At 35.7% G+C, this 21,699-nt stretch overlaps 1 protein-coding gene across 2 annotated transcripts in view; it reads right to left on the bottom strand.

The window, feature by feature from the left end:
* Positions 1-21,699, bottom strand: part of ASPH (aspartate beta-hydroxylase) — a 104,669-nt gene that overhangs the window by 61,892 nt on the left and 21,078 nt on the right. Inside the window, exons 5-16 of one of the 2 annotated variants that reach the window (XM_074146230.1) lie at positions 14,852-14,941; positions 13,203-13,277; positions 12,536-12,697; positions 11,677-11,736; positions 10,355-10,411; positions 9,801-9,845; positions 9,005-9,040; positions 8,311-8,349; positions 6,880-6,924; positions 6,655-6,696; positions 5,152-5,202; positions 4,137-4,181 (exon numbers count right to left, since the gene is read on the bottom strand). In XM_074146230.1, coding sequence (XP_074002331.1) covers positions 4,137-4,181; positions 5,152-5,202; positions 6,655-6,696; positions 6,880-6,924; positions 8,311-8,349; positions 9,005-9,040; positions 9,801-9,845; positions 10,355-10,411; positions 11,677-11,736; positions 12,536-12,697; positions 13,203-13,277; positions 14,852-14,941 — 747 coding nt within the window. The remainder of the gene's footprint in view (positions 1-4,136; positions 4,182-5,151; positions 5,203-6,654; positions 6,697-6,879; positions 6,925-8,310; positions 8,350-9,004; positions 9,041-9,800; positions 9,846-10,354; positions 10,412-11,676; positions 11,737-12,535; positions 12,698-13,202; positions 13,278-14,851; positions 14,942-21,699) is intronic. The other variant, XM_074146231.1, reaches the window with a different exon arrangement.

Below are 21,699 nucleotides of genomic sequence, written 5' to 3'. Positions count from 1 at the left end.
AAATAGTTCATATTAGTAGAGATACCTAAAGATACAGTTGCCTACTGTTACTTTTTTGGGTGATATGCCCTGAAGTCAGCAAAAACCTTTTGACGTGCACTCCAGCATATTCAAATCCCACACCTGATCTCTCCACTGGGAACATGAGACTGTTCCTCACAGCTAAATTAATCCTCTAAACTATCTCTTGGTTTCTTTCCAAAACAAATAAGTTTCTATGTTTCAGATAAAAAAAAAAAATCAAACTACTCCTAACCCGATACAAACTGGTGCCCCCAGGCTTCAAATGGAGTAGAATGAATTTATTTATACTACCTGAGAATAAGGACTCTGTAGTGACATTTCTGAATATCTTTTACACTACCTGAAGTTATGTTTATTACATAAATGGATAAATCTTTCGTATATGCGTATCACAGGAGTTCTTCATTCAGTAGAGAGTTCTTGACTGTCTCTCGTACAATGAACTGTAGTGCTATTACTGCTGAAATGCTAGCTTTGAATACCCAATGAAATGAAATCACATGAGCAAAGGAGAAAAGACTTCTGACAACAACAACAAAAAAAACCCCATACTGAATCCCCCATCACAAATGAAAATAAATAAAATCCCTGGTTGTCATGGTTTAACTCCAGCTGGCAGCTAGGACCACTCAGCCGCTCGCTCACTTCTCCCTCTACCCCAGGAAGGGTAGGGAGAAGAGGGAGAAAAGGAGGGGAAAGGAGAAAAAACTCCTTTTGGGTTGAGATAAAGACAGTTCAATAGAACAATAACGGAAAAGGAAAAGAACAATAATAGAAATGGCAAAAGAATGTACAAAATAAAGCAATACAACACAAGTTGCTCCCACCACATGCAGATTGGTTGCCTGGCCTGTTCCGAGCAGTGATCACCCCCCGGCCAACCCCCATTTTATACTGAGCATGACATCTATGGTATGGAATATTCCGTTGGCCAGCTTCTACAGGAAGCTGAAAAAAGCCTTTAACTAATATAAACATCACCCGGCAACAACTAAACAATATGCATTATCGACATTCTTTTCATACCAAACCTGAAACACAGCCACCACTAGAAAGACAATTAACTCTATCCCAGCTGAAACCAGGACACTGGTAAATATGAATTTCATATTCTAAGAGGAAGATGTGAGAATAAAGTTGCCTTCAAACTGACTTTCACATTCAAATAAGGCAGATAAAAATACTTAATAGCAGGAAAAAAGAGTAATTTGAGAGTAATAAAATTTTTATTCCTTGTCAGTAGTTTACTTATGTCCCATTCCTTTTCCCAATTTTCAGAGATGCTGTTTGAATTCTACTTTATGTGCTGACACAATAAGGTTTTTACAAAAAAATCATGAACAACGATTCTTCTGCCTTCAAAGTGGCTCCTGCATAACTGCACAAATTACTAAAAATTCTCAAGAATGCCGGTACACTGTTGCAGATTTTGTGCTGATCAAATTATTTCCATTTTCTACTTCCTAAAGGCAGAATCATGTACATGGTACTACTTCTAATAGTTACTTGCATGTTTAATAAATGAATAAATAGGTTTTGATTGATTCTTTCACTTTTTGCCCCTGAGGGAAAAAAGAAAATATTCACTCCTTCCAGTGCTGCTATTATTATCTATTTCCACAAGATACACCAGGATAGAGCTAACGTGCCCTTGAAGGCTCATCTCATGATTTAAGAAGTGTGTTGCACCAGCTCTGAAAACAACTGAAGGTAAAAACAATAAATCTATAAAAACCTTTCAAAAGAGTCAGAAATACATAGTATTTCAGAGTAAAACAAGTTACTTTTTATTCTAATGGTGTTTGAAAACAATAAGGACTCTCTTTGTATCACAATACAATTAAAGGAGAGTGGAGAATTGGGTTCAACTCCACCATCTTATTTGAAAGTCCATCTGCAATCAAAGCAGTGATTGTCACTTTCTTTTCGGAACTGGTGAAGCCCCAACCTCGAATATGGTGTTCACTACCCATCACTACAAGAAAGACATTGAGGTGCTGGAGTGTATGCCAAGAAGAGCAACAAAGCTGGTGAGGGGTCTGGAGAACAAGTCTTATGAGGAACGGCTGAGGGAGCTGGGGGTGTTTAACCTGGAGAAAAGGAGGCTGAGGGGAGACCTTCTTGCTCTCCACATCTGCCTGAAAGGAGGGTGTAGCTGGGGGGGGTCAGGTCTCTTCTCCCAAGTCACAGGCGATAGGACAAGAGGAAATGACCTGAAGTTGCACCAGGGGAGGTTTAAGATGGATGTTAGGAAAAATTTCTCCAACCAAAGGGTTGTCAAGCATTGGAACAGCTGCCCAGGGAAGTGGTTGAGTCACAATCCCTGGAGGTATTTAAAAGACGTGTAGATGTGGCACTTAGGGACATGGTTTAGTGGTGGACTTGGCAGTGTTAGTTTTACTAATGAACTCAATGATCTTAAGGGTGTTTTCCAACCTAAATGATTCTATGATTCTAAATAGAATATTTGGAAAACCAACCACTACTGTACAACGTGTATAAGATTATTTTTTTTTTGGTGAAGGTAGGAAATTCAATTACTGCTACAAGACTAAGACATAAATTACAGCACAAAAAGCAGTATTAACTGTCCACAAAAATAAAAATCAAAGATTTCAGGTTGGTACTTGGATTCTAAATTTAGTTTTTAAAATAGCATATGTAAATCAAGAGATCATCTCAATACCCTCATATCAACACAACTGAAACTCTGCAGTGGAATTATCTACTGCTGAGATTTTGCAGTAGTCCTGCAAGGGCCTCTTTGTTATATTAACTTGAAGCAGCAACATTGCCTGAGAGAAAACATCTTTTCTTATTCTACAGCTCCGACTTAAAGTACAACAAATGAACTGAACACTACCTTTGCTGAACTTCTTGCCTATGCTGTCAAAGGTAACTACTGCTTGTTCCTGCACCGATTATAAGCTTTGGTTAAAAATATTTCATAATCATTACGAAACAAAACACTTTTAAATAAGGCATCTTTTAATGAACACCTATGGCTTCAAACACTTTAACATACCACATGGTTGTTATGATAAACAGGTTAGAAAGACCTCACAGTCAACAACTATGAATTGATATGAGCATTTCAAATCACCTCAGGTAAGGTTCAGCACGTAAATTAAGAACATGAACTAAACAATGCCTCCAATCCGGACTGGGCAACCACAAAGGCCTCCTATGTTTTTTCACTTCCCTGATGACTTTTGGCATGCCCAAGAACCAAATACAAGTTTCCTTTCCCACAAGGGAAAACAAAACCCCACAGAACAGCCTGGGCACCGCACTGCTTATGAGCTTCTCCATATCGCCCTGGGTAACTAACCCAGCGAGTGCTCAGGCTAATCAGAGCAAAACAGAAACCCAGCTCTCAGGGCTCCTGCATTGCTGCTTCTGTGATTTACTGCCCAGAGATACAGCTGTTTCACTCAACACAACTACTTTGTTATAAAGAACAAACTAGTAACTTGCAATAATTAACTCCAAAAAGCAGATGAAATGTAACAATATGCAGTCCTGACATTTAGAAGCCATTTAGCTACTCTAAAAATGGTTTTGGTAAACTCTATGTTTACCACTGTCAGGCAACAGACGGAAGAGCTGGAAGTGCTCTTGTTCTTAAAATCAGTTATGTCAAGAAAAATACGATGGCATAACAAAACAGCACTGGTTCCAGATCAGTGTCCACCAAACGTGCTGTCTGTCACAGTCAGACTCCAAAAGACCTGACTGATACACAGAGAAGCGACAGTATCACCACCCACCATCAGTTACTCAAGACCATCAGTTACTCAAGAAAGGAAGTATGGACATTTTTATATTTCCCTTTACAGCAAAAGTATCCAGCTCTGAAATCATTAAAAATAAATCAAGACGTAAATTAAAACTGCTCACAGCTTTATTTGGAATGTTCCCATTTAACACAGTAACTATTACTAGCATTTATTCAGTACAAGATAAAAATAATTGCCTCAAAACCAGGAAGCAACTTTAAATGACAATAATGGTATCCCTTCACTCCTCTCCACAAAGTAATTTATTTGCAAACTTTCCATGTCGCTATAGCTTCATTTTTGGGGGGAAAAAGCCAAACGAGATTAACTTACCCACTAGATCATCATGTGAATAATCCTCAGCTTGAACAGGTATTTCTGTAAGTCAAAATTGTACAAACAATTCAAACTGGAGAGTTCTTTAAATATTACAAAAAGCTGCATTTTTTTTTCCCTTATGCTCAAAACAGTGACCTATCAGGACTGCTCTGTAATGCTGCTTTTGCAAAGTGGGATGCAAATTTTCCTCAGCTGAATTTTTCCAGTGGAAAGATTAAGACTTTAGTAGATCAATGAGTAAATTGCAGGATTGCATAGTTTCAAAAAATGGCACTTTAAAATTCTGAAACTGGACTATCCAAAGCACAAATCTCCTACTTTCACATGTTTCTAACGTACAGGCTTAGAAAACATTCATATATTAATATGTTTCCAGCTGTAACTGTGAAATATTTGACTTTGCCCTTTTTAATTCTGTCTGTAAGTTTAAATCAGACATGTCACAACTGAAGGTTGCACCTAACTCCCTGTTCACGCATGGAGGGAGTGAGGCTCGCCGGAAAAGAATTCCTAACAGCCAGGTTGCTGGCTGAGGACAATAAGAAGAATCGAAGAGAGGAACTCTGACTCGGGAAGCCCATAAATAAAGTGCTCACAGCTGGGGAGACATTTCACTTTATTTCTTACTTAAGACTCTCTTTCCTGACTACACACTACTTACTGACTAGCTGGTGGGAAACAGAGCAAAGAAAGCTTCAGCTTCACATGACCTAATACTCCCGTTTTTATTGCTATAAAATACTGCTATATATTTTCTAAACTGGGAGCCCTCTCAGCCTCTAAAACTTAGGAGTGCTACGTAAGCCATTAATATTGTCATTAAAAACCTCAAGATGCTAGATTTCAACAACACAATTATGTTTTCTCCTTAAAAGAATAAAGCTGCAGAAGAAGTTACAAATGTTTGGGGTTTTTTGCAGCACAGAATTCTATTCTATGATTTTTATCATTCTCAATTTTTAATAATTTTTTTTCTAAGTAGCAAACATGCAAAAGATAACAGACAAACCTGATTCGTCTGCTTCAGTGGCCACAACATCTTCTGTATGCTTACTTTCTGCTGTTAAAAAGAAAGTAAGTGTTAGAAGTTACACACACTACGTTCACAATTTTGATTTTACTCCCCACCAGCCACCCAATCAAATTAGCGTCAAACAAAAAGGAAAATCTAAACTACAGAACAACCAACCGGGTTAACTTAAGAGTATAAAAAAGATACTGAATGTATTTCATGGCCAAAAGTTTAGCTCTTCTGTGTTATTGACTTCCATTGCTATTACACCCCTCAGAAATGACTTTGGTTACAATTGCTATTAATGTGAAACAGTAATGTTTGTTTCCCCATTTAACTATATTAGAACACATTTTTCAAATGGAAAACCTAAATAAATATAGCATCAAATCCTACACACTGTGCTCAGACTAAACTGCTTCGATCACTTTGCTTTAGCTGACTGAATTAACATCACGTGTGGAAAAAATCTTGCTTAATAGTATTTTTAACTTCTTAGAGCAAAACCCAGCACTCATTCAAAATTCCCTGACACCAGTGCAACATACAAAAATTCACAACTTAATCTTTTCTAGTAGTAATGTGAGAAATTAACATACTTCGTTCCTCAAACTGAAGCTGTAAGTACTTCGTAAGAACCACATGAAGTGCAACAAGGCCAAGTGCAGGGTCCTGCACCTGGGTCAGGGCAATCCCCAATATCAGTACAGGCTGGGGGATGAAGCAATTGAGAGCAGCCCTGCCGAGAAGGACTTGGGGATCCTGGTGGATGAAAAACTGGACATGAGCTGGCAATGTGTGCTCACACCCCAGAAAGCCAACTGTATCCTGGGCTGCATCAAAAGAAGCGTGGTCAGCAGGTCAAGGAGGTGATTCTCTCTACTCCACTCTCACGAGATGCCACCCGGAGTGCTACGTCCAGCTCTGGGTCCCCAGCACAAGAAAGACATGGACCTCTTAGAGCAGACCCAGAGGAGGGCCACGAAGACGATCAGAGGGCTGGAGCACCTCTACTATGAGGACAGGCTGAGAGAGTTGGGGTTGTTCAGCCTGGAGAAAAGAAGTCTCTGGGGAGACCTTATACCAGCCTTTCAGTATACAGAGGGCTTGGAAGAAAGACAGACAGACTTTTTACCAAGGCCTGTAGTGACAAGACAAGGGGGAACAGTTTTAAACTGAAAGAGGTTCGATTTAGATTAAACAAAATGAAGAAATTCTTTATGATGAGGGTAGTGGGACATTGGAACACATTGTCCAGAGCAGTTCTGGATGCCCCATCACTGGAAGTGTTCAAAGACAGGTTGGATGTGGCTTTGAGCAAGCTGATGTAGTGAAAGATGCCCCTGTCCACAGCAGGGCACCTGGACCAGATGATGCTTAAAGTTCCTTTTCAACCCAAACCATTCTATGATTCTACACAGCACATTTCTCAGGTTTTTTTGGTTTTTCATATAAATAGAAGAAAAAATGTTTTCTTTCACAAACAATAAAAACTCATACCTGACAGCTCTTTATCAATATCAAAATCTTCAATAATTTCATCTATAAGAGAGAGTATAAGAAGAAAAAAGTATATGAGGTTTTTGTGGGTTTTTTTTTTGTTTGTTTTGGTGGGGTTTTTTGATTTTGGAGTTTTATTTTGGCTTTTTTCCCCTCCCATCAGGTTTCAAAATGCATTTATTTCATCAAAACGCTTTAAGATCACAATTAGAAAACATAATATACCTGGCTCCGTGGCTTCATTCACCTCCTCTGGAAGGTCCTCAACAGCTAAGAAAACATTCAAATCAGAGCAGTAATGAAGTCAAGCCCTCAACTGAAGAAACTTACACACAACACAAAAGAACACAGCTACCACAACATGCTTAGCTGAGAAAAGTAAAAAAGTATAAACAAACAGGAACTTTGATGAATTTGAGGGGAAAAAAAGGAATCCCTTCTTTAGTAATACAGGGAGGAAAATTTAAGCAGTGCTGTGTCCATTAGATAAACATTTCAAAATTGTACCTTCTGAACAAACGTTGCTTGGATAAAGGCACAGTAACTTTAATAACTGAAATGTTAAAAACTCCTTAATCTTTCTAAGTATAATCAGTACTCCCACCTTCACCTTTTGCAGCACCAACTCCATCTGCCAGACATTTTAAAAAACAAATCAAAAAAACCCTATAAACTTCTACTTGAAAAGTCCTTTCATTTGTATAAACGTGCAATTCCTTGGTGGGTCCTCCTTCCTGAGGACAATGAGCAAGTTCAACTTAAATTATGGATTCCACAGAAAAATTTTTATTTTCTCTCAACGTGGCACCTTTTAACTCATTTTACTGTCCTCAAGCTTATGACCACAAAAGTGACAAAGCAGATACTTTATTTATTACACTAGAGAATTTCTTGACTTCATTCTAAACTAATCAACTGTGTCTTTTTCAATCAGCTGTCCAAGCTGACTCTCAAAAGAAGCTCTTTCAAGACATTGTATTTCAAGACAAAAAAAATATACAGGACCCAAAGAGAGGACTGCAGACAAATAATTTTAAATTGCTTCTGCTAATTAAAGGCACTAGCAAAAAGTATGCAGCAAAGTAGAACTAGTCTTGGCAGGGTGTAAATTTTGAATGATTTTAAGTGCTGGTTACACGGTTACGAGCAAGGCTCGCGGCAGGCAGCAGGTTGAGGGTCTGCACTGAACTACTGTTCCAAAGGTCCACCAAAAGCCTCACATGCCCCACTCTGTGTCACTTGAGACCCCAAGTGACTTGAGACCTTAAAGATGAATCCTGAAGAATATGTTAAAAGAAGGCATCTCAGCTCATAGTCAAAAAACTAACCGTATAACTACAAAGACCATAACTCACCTTTGCCATAATTGGCAATATATCGTGACTGATCGCACAGATTACATATTTCAATATATATAAATAGCAAGATTAAGTTAATGATTTTTATGGTTTTATGCTAACTTTACAAAAATATTTCTCTGATTTTGAAAATCAGTTATATTCCAAATAACACTTATTTTAGAGGTATTTCTAATTACATACGAAACAAAGATTTTTCTAGTACACTCCATATATAAAAATACATATACATGGGGAGATGTGTGTGGGAGTCTACACACAAACACATATATACACATACATATATATAGGTATATACCTGTATCTTGAGTCTCACTCTGCTTTTCATGTTTTGGTTCTGAAAGGAAAGAAAAATAAAGTTCTTGGGTGGTTGATATGCACGAAATATCCTAAAAATTTGGTTGTTAAGAATCCAGTTCATTACTTTACTGATAAATGCAAAACTCTCAAAGACTCTCTGCAGTTTTGAGGTCTGAATACATATGGGAACCTTTACTGGAGCTTAACATGTAGTAACCCTCATCTGAAAAAGGTTATTTTTTTTATTTGGTCTTAGCAATCATTAGTAAATCATTAATCAAATGAAACTAAGACAGAGTAAATCTCCAAAGAACTGGCAGTTACAGCCAAGATGAAGAGGTAACACTGAGCTATACAGATACAACGAACCACAGCTGACTTGGCCAGGGTTGCATAAGAAAAAGGGCAAGCAAAATCTTTAACATTTTTAAGTATGACATTTTGAAGCATAAAGTATGGCAATGAGGACCAATATGGGAACACAACCTATACACATACTCTACGCTTGTTCCAGTGTTAAAGACCAATTGATGCTTACACAGAGGGTGTGAACATAAACCAAACAACTCCCTTAATTAAGAACTTGCAAAGTAATATGACAGCATGGAAAATTTAAAGACAAAGTAATTTCACTTTCACGTTAATGAAACACTTCAATACTGTCATTTCATTAAATATTGCAGTTGTCATACCATGGTCTTCATTATGCTCCTCATGCACTCTATCCTCTGTTTAAAGAAAAAAAACAATCAATATGAAAATTCATGGAATTTTAAGACAATAAATACACACAAATAATACAGTGTCAAGTTTATTCAGGACAAAAAAAATAGATATTAAAAACTGTAATATTTCATACTGTATTGAAGTTAATAAGACTTCAAAGTTGAAGACTTCTAAAAGATCCCGTGAAAAGAACTGAATAATTTTCCAGCATCACAAGACAGACTTAAAGAAGATAAAGCACTATTAGTAGGCTTTTCTTATACAGTTCATGAAATCATCTATGGATTACCTACGATTCAGAATGGAAATACTCATAAACCATTTCTACATACATCAAACTTCTACAGTGGGATTTTGGAATCTGCTTGTTATGGCTTGCTTGTTTTTTAAATTTTTTTTTTTTTTTTTTACAGGTTTACTACTTTTTTTCTGACACTTACCACACTATAACTTCAACATCTTTGGCAAATTCAGACTATTTTTTATCCACAGAAAAACTTCTATGCAATTTAAAATACAAGCATCCTTTCTCTTGGAACTTTAACTCTCAAAATATTATCCTGCCCATTTCGTTGACATTACAGAAAAGTAGTATTCATGCAGGTCTTTGTGTTTTTTCAAAATGTAAATAAGAATATAGAAGTAATAACTTACTAAGGAACTAATCCAATCTATAAACTCCAATATTTTGAATACTTTGTCTTGGTTTGGGGCTAAAATTCAATTAAACTTCAACAGGAAAAATAAGGTTTTGGACTGTACCTGCATAATGTTCAATAGCATCTTCTAGCGTTAGTTCAGAGTCACCTTTAATAAAAATACTTATTATTTTATATTCTAATCAAATTCTCATACAACAGCTAAATAGCATAAGAGAAGTCAAAAAGGTCACACGTTTATCTCAAGAATAACAGAAGTAAACATAATGAGTTAATACTACAATGTTTTATCTGAAAGTGACAGCTGGATTGTAAAACACATCAGGAGCTACATCATAAGTTACACAACATAATTAGCTCACACAAAATTGTATTTAGGCTTTTGGTAGGTCTTTGACAACCCATTGATTAAACCAGAAGACTCCTGACAGAACAAGATATATATGTAAGTATTTGTGGATCGGATTTGTGGAGTGTTGTGTTCACAACTGTAATGGTAACACAGCTGCAAAAATCAGCCTTATTTGAAACTACCTGAAAAGCTGTTTGAAAATAAAACTGTGACTAAACAGTCAATATGACACATTACTTTCAAGCATGTTTAAAAAAATGTCTAAATGATTAGATTATAATCTAAAATCATGAAAATTTACAAACCTGGAGCGTCTGGATCAGTTATTGTCTTTTCCGCATCCATATCATAGTCATATGACACTATAAATTAAATATGAAAAAAGAAGTATGTTTGAAATTAGAAATATGAAATATTTTTAATACTCGATTATTTTAACTTGCTTTCATACTGTGTCTGTCAATAGCTAAATGTTGCTCCCTAGTTGAAAACTGACAAATTAAAACCTTACAGACACTTGCAACTTGACACATGGCAATCTAGTGGAAGGTCCTCTGTTCTACCCTCGGTATGAATGCTAGAGCCACAAGGGACATTAGACTCCATGAATATTTTTTAATAGTTCTAATACGATGTATTTGTAATGTAATTGCCCCCTACTCTCAAAGTTCTAAAGTAGCTTCTTTACTAATGTGCAGGAGGACCACTGGTGATGATCTACAGAATACAAGATAAGAGCCAGAAATCAGACCTTGAGAAATAAGTACATTCACTTCTGGCATCACAGATTTAGAGCAGTTTACTTTTTTTCATTGCATAGCTAAATATGTGGACTATTCTTTTGTGACTACAATTCTTTGCAAAGTTATTAATATACTCAGTATGATACATCTGGCCACGCATGGTGCTGAAGGTAAAGTAACAATCCTTTGACTTCAAAAGCACTGCAGCGTAGATTCAGAAAGTGGAAAGCAGTAATCTCCCGACAGAGATAGGAATAAGCAGTTTTAGCTGTATCAAACAAATAAAATTAATTTTCTTTCATATTTGGCATCAAGCAAGACTGGAAAGTCCAGAACTAACATTGAGCCAAAGGTAAGAAGCCTAGTCCAAACAGAAATCAATGTCTGTTTGAAGAGGCTGCCCTGTACTATAAAGAAGCATTATTAACATCCAGAATAAAACACTTATCAGACAGCAGGGAAACTGTAATATCCACCCGACGTTTCTTCATAATGGGAAAGGTGAGCTAATGCTCAGCTTGTGGTACCAAGCACAATATGAACAGGACTATAAGCTAATTGGATTAGTCCAGGCAAATTTTTGTCCACAACAGCCAGAAACATATAAAAAAGTAAAAATGAAGTTTTTGCACAAATTAGAGCAAAACTTCCATACCTATCATGCCTTCTTTTTAAGAATCATTTGCAATAGCAAGTATGATACAGTTATCTCAGAGTAAAAATATCCAAGACAATTCAGAACCGTTGTTAGGAAAAAAAAAAAAAAAAATGCAAAATTTTATATTACTAAACCAGTCTAACCTTTTCTATTTTGCTTTCTCATATAAATCGCTACATTGAGGCAGAAAACAAATACTACCAAGTTTGGAAAAGCAAAATTATACCTGGAGCTTCGTATGGTTCTGACTCCGTTGCTCCAAGATCATCTGCCAAAAGATCAGCATCTGAGAAACAAAGATGTATTTACAAATAGACAACATTCATTACACGAGTTTTGCAAAAAGAGGTATTAAGATATATGTAAAGTTCTCAGGAAGTGTGGCAGTGTGCTCTCCCTGTTTTCCCCCTCCGCGGCTCCTGCTCAGGCCACGGCCATCATGGCCATCACAAACAGATAAACTGTTGTGAGGCATCACAACTGCAGATAAAAAGCCTTTCCCTAACTTGGATTTAGACCGTATGATTCTGCTTTAATATTCTGAATACAAACAATTTTTATTCTCCTGTCAATGACTCAAGGCAGCAGGATATGAGCATCTTCTTTATACGATGTTCTCAGCAGGACTTGCAATTCAGCTCATGTATAATATTCTCTTAGAGAGCCACATTAGAATGAAACTGGAGCGAAAAGAAATCCATATACAAAAGGTTGTGCTAATAAACTCTTAAAATTGAGCTTAACAACCTCGGAAGTCCAGAAGCAGACATCTATCTATACAGATATTATAGGAGACGCTTTACTGGGGAGAAATATATATAGCTGAAAGCAAGATTAATTTGTTTGGTTGAAAGCCAGTATAGCATTAAGTAAACAATAATATATAGCTACCTACATTCCAAAACACATGGCATTAAAATATCCCATTTTGATTAAAAAGAAAATAATATTTATTTGCTAAATAATACTTGCTGTGGTTGATATTTGCAAAGTCTCTAGTCAAGTTTTTAATGGGACATATTTCCATTTGTCTATTCTTGGTTTTGGCAAAATTTAAGTTTAAATATATTTAGTCATCCAGATACCTTTCTGAACTGAGTCTGGTGTCTCATACGCTTCTGGAATTTCATTCTCTAATTCTCTGAGCAAGTCATCTGCTGTAGGAGCTTCAAAAGTTTCTCCATGTATTTCTTCCTTCGCTTGCCACTGGTCATTTATATTTTCATCTACATCTTCATGTCTCTCTCCTAATCAACAATACGGATTGTTAGAGAATACACACTCTTTGGTAAATTCTATTGCCAGCAAATATTCAGTCTTCAGCACACCTTTTGTGTTTTTCAGCTAGTCCCCAAAGGGAACGGGGAGGGGGACAGATGACTTGTCTGCATCTTACAGCAGTATGAGCTCAAAATATCTGCACTGACTTGCCAGCACCTTCTTCACTCATGGAGAAAGTCCCAGGAAAAGCCATTTAACCATTCTTGCACTACACACAGTATTTTGAACAAATTTTTGTCAACTGACTGATTTGAGCTACTGCTGCCAAACACCTCCGGGTAAGAGGCCGCAGTTTTACAGTTTAATTACTGAACCTTCTGATTTTTTTTTTTGAAGATTAAAAATTAGCTGCTTAGAATGTTTTGTGCAGGCAAAAGTACTTTAAGTGCATACCAAAACCAAACTCAGATTTGTCTGGCCTATGGCAGTATTTATAAACTCTTCAGTGATTTCTAAGTGTTAATGCATTACCCGGCTGGGAACGGAGAGCTTCACGAAGAACAGACTGAATTTCCTCTTCCAATTCTACATCGGCATTCTTGTGCTCTAAAAGGATTATAAATTGCAGTGAAGGTAAGTGCAAAAGGCAAAGTCTAAACGATTAGCTCAAAGCTTGCAGCTTTTAGTTGCCTCCATAAAGTTCTTACTCCGTTCCATAAAGTTCCATAGAGATTGACTTGGTGAACCTCTACAACTCACGCAATTACATAAAACAACTTGGTTTTGCTTACTCTCCAATATGGAAAGTATTGCATCAATCACATCAGATTTATTCTGAAAATGAATTGGAAGAATTTATCTACGCTGGATTTTCTGCACGTATCTTTTTCTCAGTGGCAGAAACATTAATAACTTCAGATAACTATTCAAACCAAAAATTCTCTTCCAAGTAATTATTTTACTAATGCTTTCATCCATGACTTTCTTACAACTTAGGCAGCAGCACCAGTATATCATATTAGACAACAAAATGTCACTGGCATTAGTTGGGGTTTGTTGGTTTTATAAACAGAGAAAATAGATACTGAAATTACAACACCAAGATGATCTCCTGGTAATTCACAGCAGAATAAATCACAAACCAATTTCTGGGATGAGTGATTGACATCTAACACACCACCCCAGGACAGAACAGGAATTTGTATGAAGTGTTGCCCTCATATACATGAACTGAAATTAACACTGAGAAACTAAACAGCACAAAACCAAATTGCAGCTGCATTTTTCAGATAAAGATCCAAAATGGTATCAGTTATGGGGAAAAAAAAAAAGAGAAATGACATCTTAACTTTCTTAACTTGATATTATATCTTAACTTGATATATTTCTTAACTTTTCTTAGCTTGATAATATTTAGAAAATATTTTTTTAACAAAAAAATCTTTTCAAACAAATTCTATATTCCATTTTATTAACCGTGTGCTCCACATTTGTGGGTTATTGTGTTAGGTTCACATAAACATGAAGTAGAATAAGCCTCTTCAAGGAAAATATATGTACTCTCTGAATAACGCTAAAATGCAAATCACATATCTGAAATCTGATGTGTAAAAATATTTTTTTCTTAAATTCCTCTTGAACTTAAATTTTACCAATACTTATGGGGCTTTTCAAATGTTTTATTTTTTTCAACACTACAAGCTGTATTTATTGCATTTATGATATATCATTGGTTTTAGTAGAAAAGTGAATATTTGATTTCTCTTATGAAGTTGTTAGTTGGGGGATTTCGTTTGTTGTTTGTTGGTTTTTAGGTTTTTTTAAGGTGGAGAATCTGCTGTTACTCTGTGTGTGCTATTGCATACATATCAAAACCACATGTGTACACCAGCAGAACGTTATTCTGATGTGATATGGTTCCAATGGTAACCGTGAGAGCTGACAAGAATGCCTTCTATACATTTAAATTATAAACTTCTCCCGGTCAGTACTTCATATAAAGTTATCAACAGTAACACCCATTAAACAAACTATACTGTATAATCAACACATAAAAGCAATGAAAAATTTATTTCTCTGCCCAAAGAAATAACACGAGCACACATGCTGAGGAAAGAGAATTGTAATTCAAACGAAGCATCATGTCTTTTGTTTCATCTATTGTTTACAAAAGGCCTTACCTGATTCCACATATGGCTTCTCAGCAGCCTGGATGGTCTCCTCAGAGTCTGGTGATGGTGGCTGTGCTGGGACAGATCTTTCTTTAAGGCCTGCATTTTTCAGTTATAAAGTTAACTTTATGCTCTTTTTGATCTGATTCAATTATAAGCTAAGAACGTTGTTTTAATTATATTAACTGTCAATAAACTCTCCAAAATGTAGTCAATCACAATTACAGGGCTGTCCTGATGCACAGTGATATATACAAAGACTAAAGTGTATTCAGATAATAAACAAATATGTTTTGAAGACAAACATACAATTAGGGAAAAAAAGGGACAGAAATTTAAGCACTTGCCTTTATTTCAAAGTAACTGAACAAATGACTATGCTATTCTCAACATCTAGTCAGCATCCAGAAGGAAAACAGGCAGCAGGTTTCTCTCACCGTTTTTCTCTTTGGGCAGAAAGTGCTTAGTATGATCAATTTTATAGGTTTTATGAAGAACTAATTTGACCCTTATAACATGCTGCTCAGAATGAGAAGAGGTATTTTGAATTCATATGTTAAATCTTAGAAGATCCGATTAAGAAAACAATAGTTTCTTCAAACTAGGGTAATCTCAATCTCCAGTTTCTTCTGACAACTAAATTACTACAGAAAAAGTATGACTGATAGAATTTCACCACAAAGATGCTTCCTATCTATACCATAGAGTCTTTCTATGGTATAGAGATCAAAACACAATGAAAAGAAAGCAACCAATAACAGCAATGATCAACACCATAGTAAGAGATAAAGATAATTCATAGCCTTGAAATATTATGCCACATCTTGACACCACATTCTCAAGAAAGAATGCACTGGTATTAGCCCAATCCACCTCTCAACTATCATATAGGAAGGATTCAAGCAAGATTTAAACAAGAGAGGTTCAGATTGGGCATAAGCAAAAACTTCATACACACACACACACAGCCCCTTGCCATGAGGACAATCAAATCAGTGGAAAAGGCTGCACAGAGAAGTTGTGCATCCCCATCCTTGGAGGTTTTAGAGACCACACTGGATAACGCCCAGTGTAACCTGGTCCTACCCCTGAGATGACCCTGTTTGGAGCAGGATGTTGGAATAAGGATCTCCTGAAGTCCCTTCCAGCCAGAATTCTCCTAAAATCCTATGTAATTTTTCCTAGGTTCATATTTAAGTATGAGTTCCAAGGTCAATTAAGAAAAAACTACATTCTTAAACACACACACAGACACACTGCCCGAAACAAACTAGTTTCTCTAGAAACTAGAGAAATAATATTTAAGAAAGCAGAGGCTACACTACAATGAACACTACTGTACTGCTAACAGTCTTGTAAAAGGAACTTCAAGTGAGACAAGTATTATATTTCAAGTCAATAAATTTTAAAAAAATACATTATTAGGTTTCGCCTGGAGTCAAACATCTCTCAATACAAAAAGGACTAGTATGCCTCAAAACAACTTTGTGTGAACTAGCGAGATTTTATTATTTTATGCATTGTCAGAAAAACATATATACTCATTCCATTACGCTGAATAAGTAATGTGAACAGGGAAAACAGAATTAATCCTATTTACACATTTTTATATTATTTAAATTACATGAAGATAAGTAGTTAGGCTATATCTAAAACTATTATAACCAAGAGTTCACTACTAAGCAGTCAAGACCAGAAGCCATAGGAAAGAAGCCAAATTTAAACTTCATTTTTGGCCAATTTTCTTCTGCGCCACTAAAAAACACTGAAATACTCAAAAATATTAAGACTTACACTCATCTTTTGCTGCAGTAATATTAATAGCTACAGGAGTAAGAAGTTACTTCCTTCCAGAATCTTCTTTAATTATATATGGAGATGAAACCAGTTACTTATATTAGCCACTGTCTCACACTTCAGAATCTGGAAGCGTAGAAACAGCCACCCTGCTTTCACAAATCCAGTTCACTTCCCTCACATAAACACCTGTAAGTAAGTCCTCACATCCTCCGGTAACCCATGCCTCCGATTCCAGACAAGCACTTGCTCTGCTTCACGAACAATAAACAGATTCAAAGCATTTCAAAAGATATTCAATATTTCACAGCCAACAAGAACTTAGGGTGTGTAGAAGGAAAGAAGGGACCAGCAAGAGTATTTCTTTGGTTTGCTTGCACATTTCTCAACTTTGCTTTTTATACACATCTATCCTGTTTATCACTGATTCCTATTCAATCCTATTGAGTACATAATCTGTTAAATCATTTACTTTTTGCAAGATAGTATTTTCTCTCAACTATTTATCAAAATATGGTTGCACCCAGTTTTTACTTGTGTGGTGCATTTTTTGAGCTTATGTGGTAACTTGCCGTGTTAAAATGAATGACAATACTATTTCACTGAGACGTATATACAAGAGCACAACAGATCTCTGGGGCAAAAATCTCATTTTACTGGGTGGCTATCTGAATAGCTCAGAGTGCTGCTCAAATAAAGCCTTCTTTGGGGAAAAAAAAAACAAACCAAAAAAAAAAAAATCCAACCCAAACCCCAAACCTTTTTAGAACCAGATAAACTTTGGGTCATAGATACAATAATATGTTAATCAGAAAGGCAACTCATTCCAAATTTCACCCTCAGACAGTTACAACTTGTGTTACATTAGGGGAAAAATAAGTGATGTGCACTACACCGCTGTGCCACCGTTCTTGAGAAGCGTGATTTGAGTGTTCCTCCGTCAAGTATGTATCTTAACACTTATCAGAGCAAAGATGAAAAAACACGTCTATCATCACCAAAATCCAAAAGAGAACGCTCATTATGCAAGTGCATTTATTAGATCTTCATTCTGACAAGTTTTTTTGCTAAGCACTACAGGGTTCATAACACACACATCTCTTCCCTCCTCCTTCCCACACATACAAATATTTAGAAAATAGGTCGTATATCATCTCCGTTAGTTACCACAGCTAGAATCTTAAGCTAATGTACTATTTTCTACAGCTTTTATTTGAACTATTTGTCATAATTTCCTCTAAAAAAAAAAACCCAAACAGATTATATCTTACCCTATTACTACATCTTATACCTCTAGGGATCAAAGCACCTTAGAAAGACACGTATGTGCTGTATTGAAAGTCCGAGATAAGTGTATTGCCAACTGTTATACACAAACTTTAAGCAAAACCATGAAGAGAATCAACCTTCAGGACTTTAATCTTACACCACCACCCGCGTGCATCTACTCATGCACAATTTCACGCCTTAGTTTTGTTCTCTTTACAGTAATAATGTTACAATACTTTTACTTTTTACTTCTCTTTACAATAATAATAATAATAAATCTTCAACTTTCATTACAGATTTTGTTCTGACTCTTGTGTAATTTTATTGTGCAATTAATATTTCAATATACTAAGCAAACCAGGAGAAATATTTACCTAATAAAATTAAAAAATATTCTTTTCCCATATAAACTTGAAAGCAAGTATAGATTCCATGATGTACTGGAATATCTCCGCAGAAATGTTCTTTTTAACTTTGTTTATTCTAATGAGACTGCTGGATAAATCATTCCTCAGTGCTAAAAATACAGAAGCTGTAAGAGCAAACTAACACAAGGAGCTTGCTTACAGAAGTATCATGTACTTGAAAAGTGGTGTTAGAAGAAAATAATAGTTGCAAAAAACCAAAACCTGTTCTCTAATCAAGCTCAACCGGAATAGAGCAGTAGTAGCATATCGCCTCTTAAAATGTGATTGGGATTCCACAACGCCCATCAATGGAGAAATAGGTGGCCTAATTTTCTTAAGTATTCCTTACCAGAAACTTGGGAAACTCAGAAAAATCAGGACCCAGTTAACTGAAAGTGACACTGAATCAAGTTTTCAGACCTACAGATAGCTAAGAAATAAATAAACAAAGGAAGGAAGGAAGAAAGGAAGAGCAGAGCATATTGTCACAGGATCAATAAACACAAGTGCTGCAACATTTTGGTCGTGTACACACTGAGGTCTCATAAATAATCGCAACACTGAAGTTGGTTTGAGTGTTTGTGTATAAAATAGTTTTCTCGGTCTACTTAAGGAAAAAAAGTTTTAGCAGGAAATAATTTACATCTATTTGCTAAGTTCCTATGACAATACATTCCATTTGTGCTTCTCTTGGTTATTTTCTATGAAACAGAAATATTTTCTTTTGAGTTTCCACTACATGTGTCCAGATAATGCTCTTAATATTAAACTTGCATTTGATGTACAACGTTACACCTTTCACCCCTGCACCAGGAAAACAGCATTTTAATATAAGGAAACTAAGAAAGGGGAAAAAAACCCACAGATGTAGAGTATGCTGGAAGTAATTGGCATCAATTTTACATTTCTGTTTTCACTACCCATTATTAGCCAGGCACATTAACATATGTACATATTTGAGTTTCACAGCAGACATTTTTGCTTGGTGTTTACAAAGCCAGCACACTCTTGATTTCAAACAAATATTATATATAGCCTTTGTTCACACTTATTTCCAGAAAACATTATCTTCTTATTGCCATATTTACCACATTCATATAAATATGCTGAATTTCTCATTCTTGAGGTCTGTTCCTCATTAGCAGAATCGGAACTCTGTTTATTTCTTTTCCTTCTTGTCCTCCTTGGATGGGTTTTTAACTATCTTTTTTGTTCCTTTGTCTTTTCCCACCTTTTCATCATCCTTTTCACTTGCTGATTTTTTTGTAGTCTCCTTGGATTTCACATTTTTGTCTAGGCCTTTTTCCTTTTCCTTTCCTCTGTCTCTTTTAGCCTTGTCAGACTCTTTCTTTAATTTATTCGTATCAACAGCTTTCTTGTCCTTTCGATCAGTAGCATCTTTTCCTTTCCTGGCCTTCTTTTTTTCTTCCTCCTCTTTGACTTCCTCCTTCTTGGATTCCTGCTTTTCCCTTAATTTCTTGAGCGGTTCTTTAATAGCTTCTTTTACTTTTTAGATTTTCATTTAAAAAAGAGGAAATGTTCAATAAGAGAACCATTCTTACATCAGAACACGTCTTATGAACAACTACGGAAAAGCTTTGATCGAATTCTTGCTTAGTGTTTGTTAGATGCCAATTTAAACTTGTAAAATTAACTATTAAAGCTTTAAGCAATTTAAACAAATTAGTTTTGACTTCTGGCAATATCTCACACCATGCAGCCAGCCAGTAATCTTAGCTTACTGCAACTGCCTCTGAATGAAGCATTCATCTAGTGAAAAACACGCCTCTATTATCTTACTGTTAACTAACTTCTGCAGAATGCTAAAACCAGTTGTGTCTGTGAGCATGAAAATCACAGTACATTTTGAATCCTTGACAACAGTACGATAACTGTAAGATCCCAAAATGTCAAGAGAACCACCAAAAGAAATTTTTTTTTCCACAATTTTCTCAACTTTCTAAAACTACGAATGAAAGTATTAACAACACAAATGTATAATACATTTTACTGACTTTGATACCGCAGACTAAGCCAAGACTTAAAAATGTATCTGAAGTACATATTTTACAAAGACAAAAAATAAGTGCACAATAATTAAGGAGAAACAGTACTGTCCTGGTGAATTAAACCAACTCCAAGAAAGTTCACTTGGTTTGACCATATTCAGTGAAATCAAAGTAACAACTGTAAACTAATTCTTACATCTTTGCTTTTCCATATGTAGCATTATTACTAACACTTTTGTTTGTTTTACTTTTGGAGTTGTATCTTTTGTGCTTATTTTCTCTATTTCAATTCACATTTGGCTGTGACATGATATTTAGATAATATATCAGAAACACAATCAGAACAGCATCCTTGAAATTTAAATGCTTAATATTTACTTCTACTTCAGCCACAGCTTCAAAAAAATTGTCAGTATCAGCAGTATTTTCCAGAATAAGGAATTTTTAAATCAATAAAATTTAGAAATTGTTTCAGTAAATCTCTGTATGAAATATTTGTATTTAATTTTAAAATTAATTCTCCCACATAATTAAAAAAATATTTCATAAAAAAATACAACAGCTCAATTTTTATTCAGACTTTTGAGAGAAACTGCAGTCTGTTGAGGTAAAAAGCAGGCAAGTGACAACATTTCTCCTGTAACATCTGCCTCTAACTGCTGTGTAATGTGTCCATTGAGCGAACAATTCAATCACACAGCTCAGACTAAAAGGAATAACATCATGTTTCCTTCCAACTGCTATTTGGCATAAAGCATTTGTAATATACCATACCGTTTCTTGAAAAATAATCCAAAACTCAGGAAGGAATTGTTAAATGACATTTATTATGTTCTTGAAAAGACATAATTGGCAACCAAATAATACCAAGCACAATGGGGAACAAATGCTAAGAATTTCAGCTTGCATGCAAGATGCTGAGAAAAGTCACATTCAGATGAGCATGAGCTTCCCTCAGCAAATGCAACTTTTTTTCTTGATGAGACTTAGTACATGAACAGCGTGCATCATTCACATACTCCTAGAAAAAGCACATTAAAGTCTAAGTGTCTTTAATGCAACAAAGAGACTGTTCTTTCCACAGCACCACGCTGTGTAGAGATAACTGAGCAGATCTACAAAGTTAAGCGCCTGAAGTACATCCGATAGTTTGGTGTTTTGCTGAGGCTAATTAGCTTTTTTAGTCTCTCTGTTGCACTGAACACTTTCAGACCATTATGTCTTGCCATACAGCAATGTAATTATAAATAAATACATGGCATAAATCAGTTGCAAGTTATTCTACTTTAAGTTTTTGGAAAATTTGTAAATATAATGACTGCAAACAATCCTGCATATAATATGTAAGAGGAAGTTATTGAACCTTACCTAAATT

This window comes from Numenius arquata, chromosome 4 (assembly GCF_964106895.1).
Source record: "Numenius arquata chromosome 4, bNumArq3.hap1.1, whole genome shotgun sequence".
Lineage (NCBI taxonomy): Eukaryota > Metazoa > Chordata > Aves > Charadriiformes > Scolopacidae > Numenius > Numenius arquata.
This window is presented reverse-complemented; position numbering and strand designations above follow the sequence as displayed.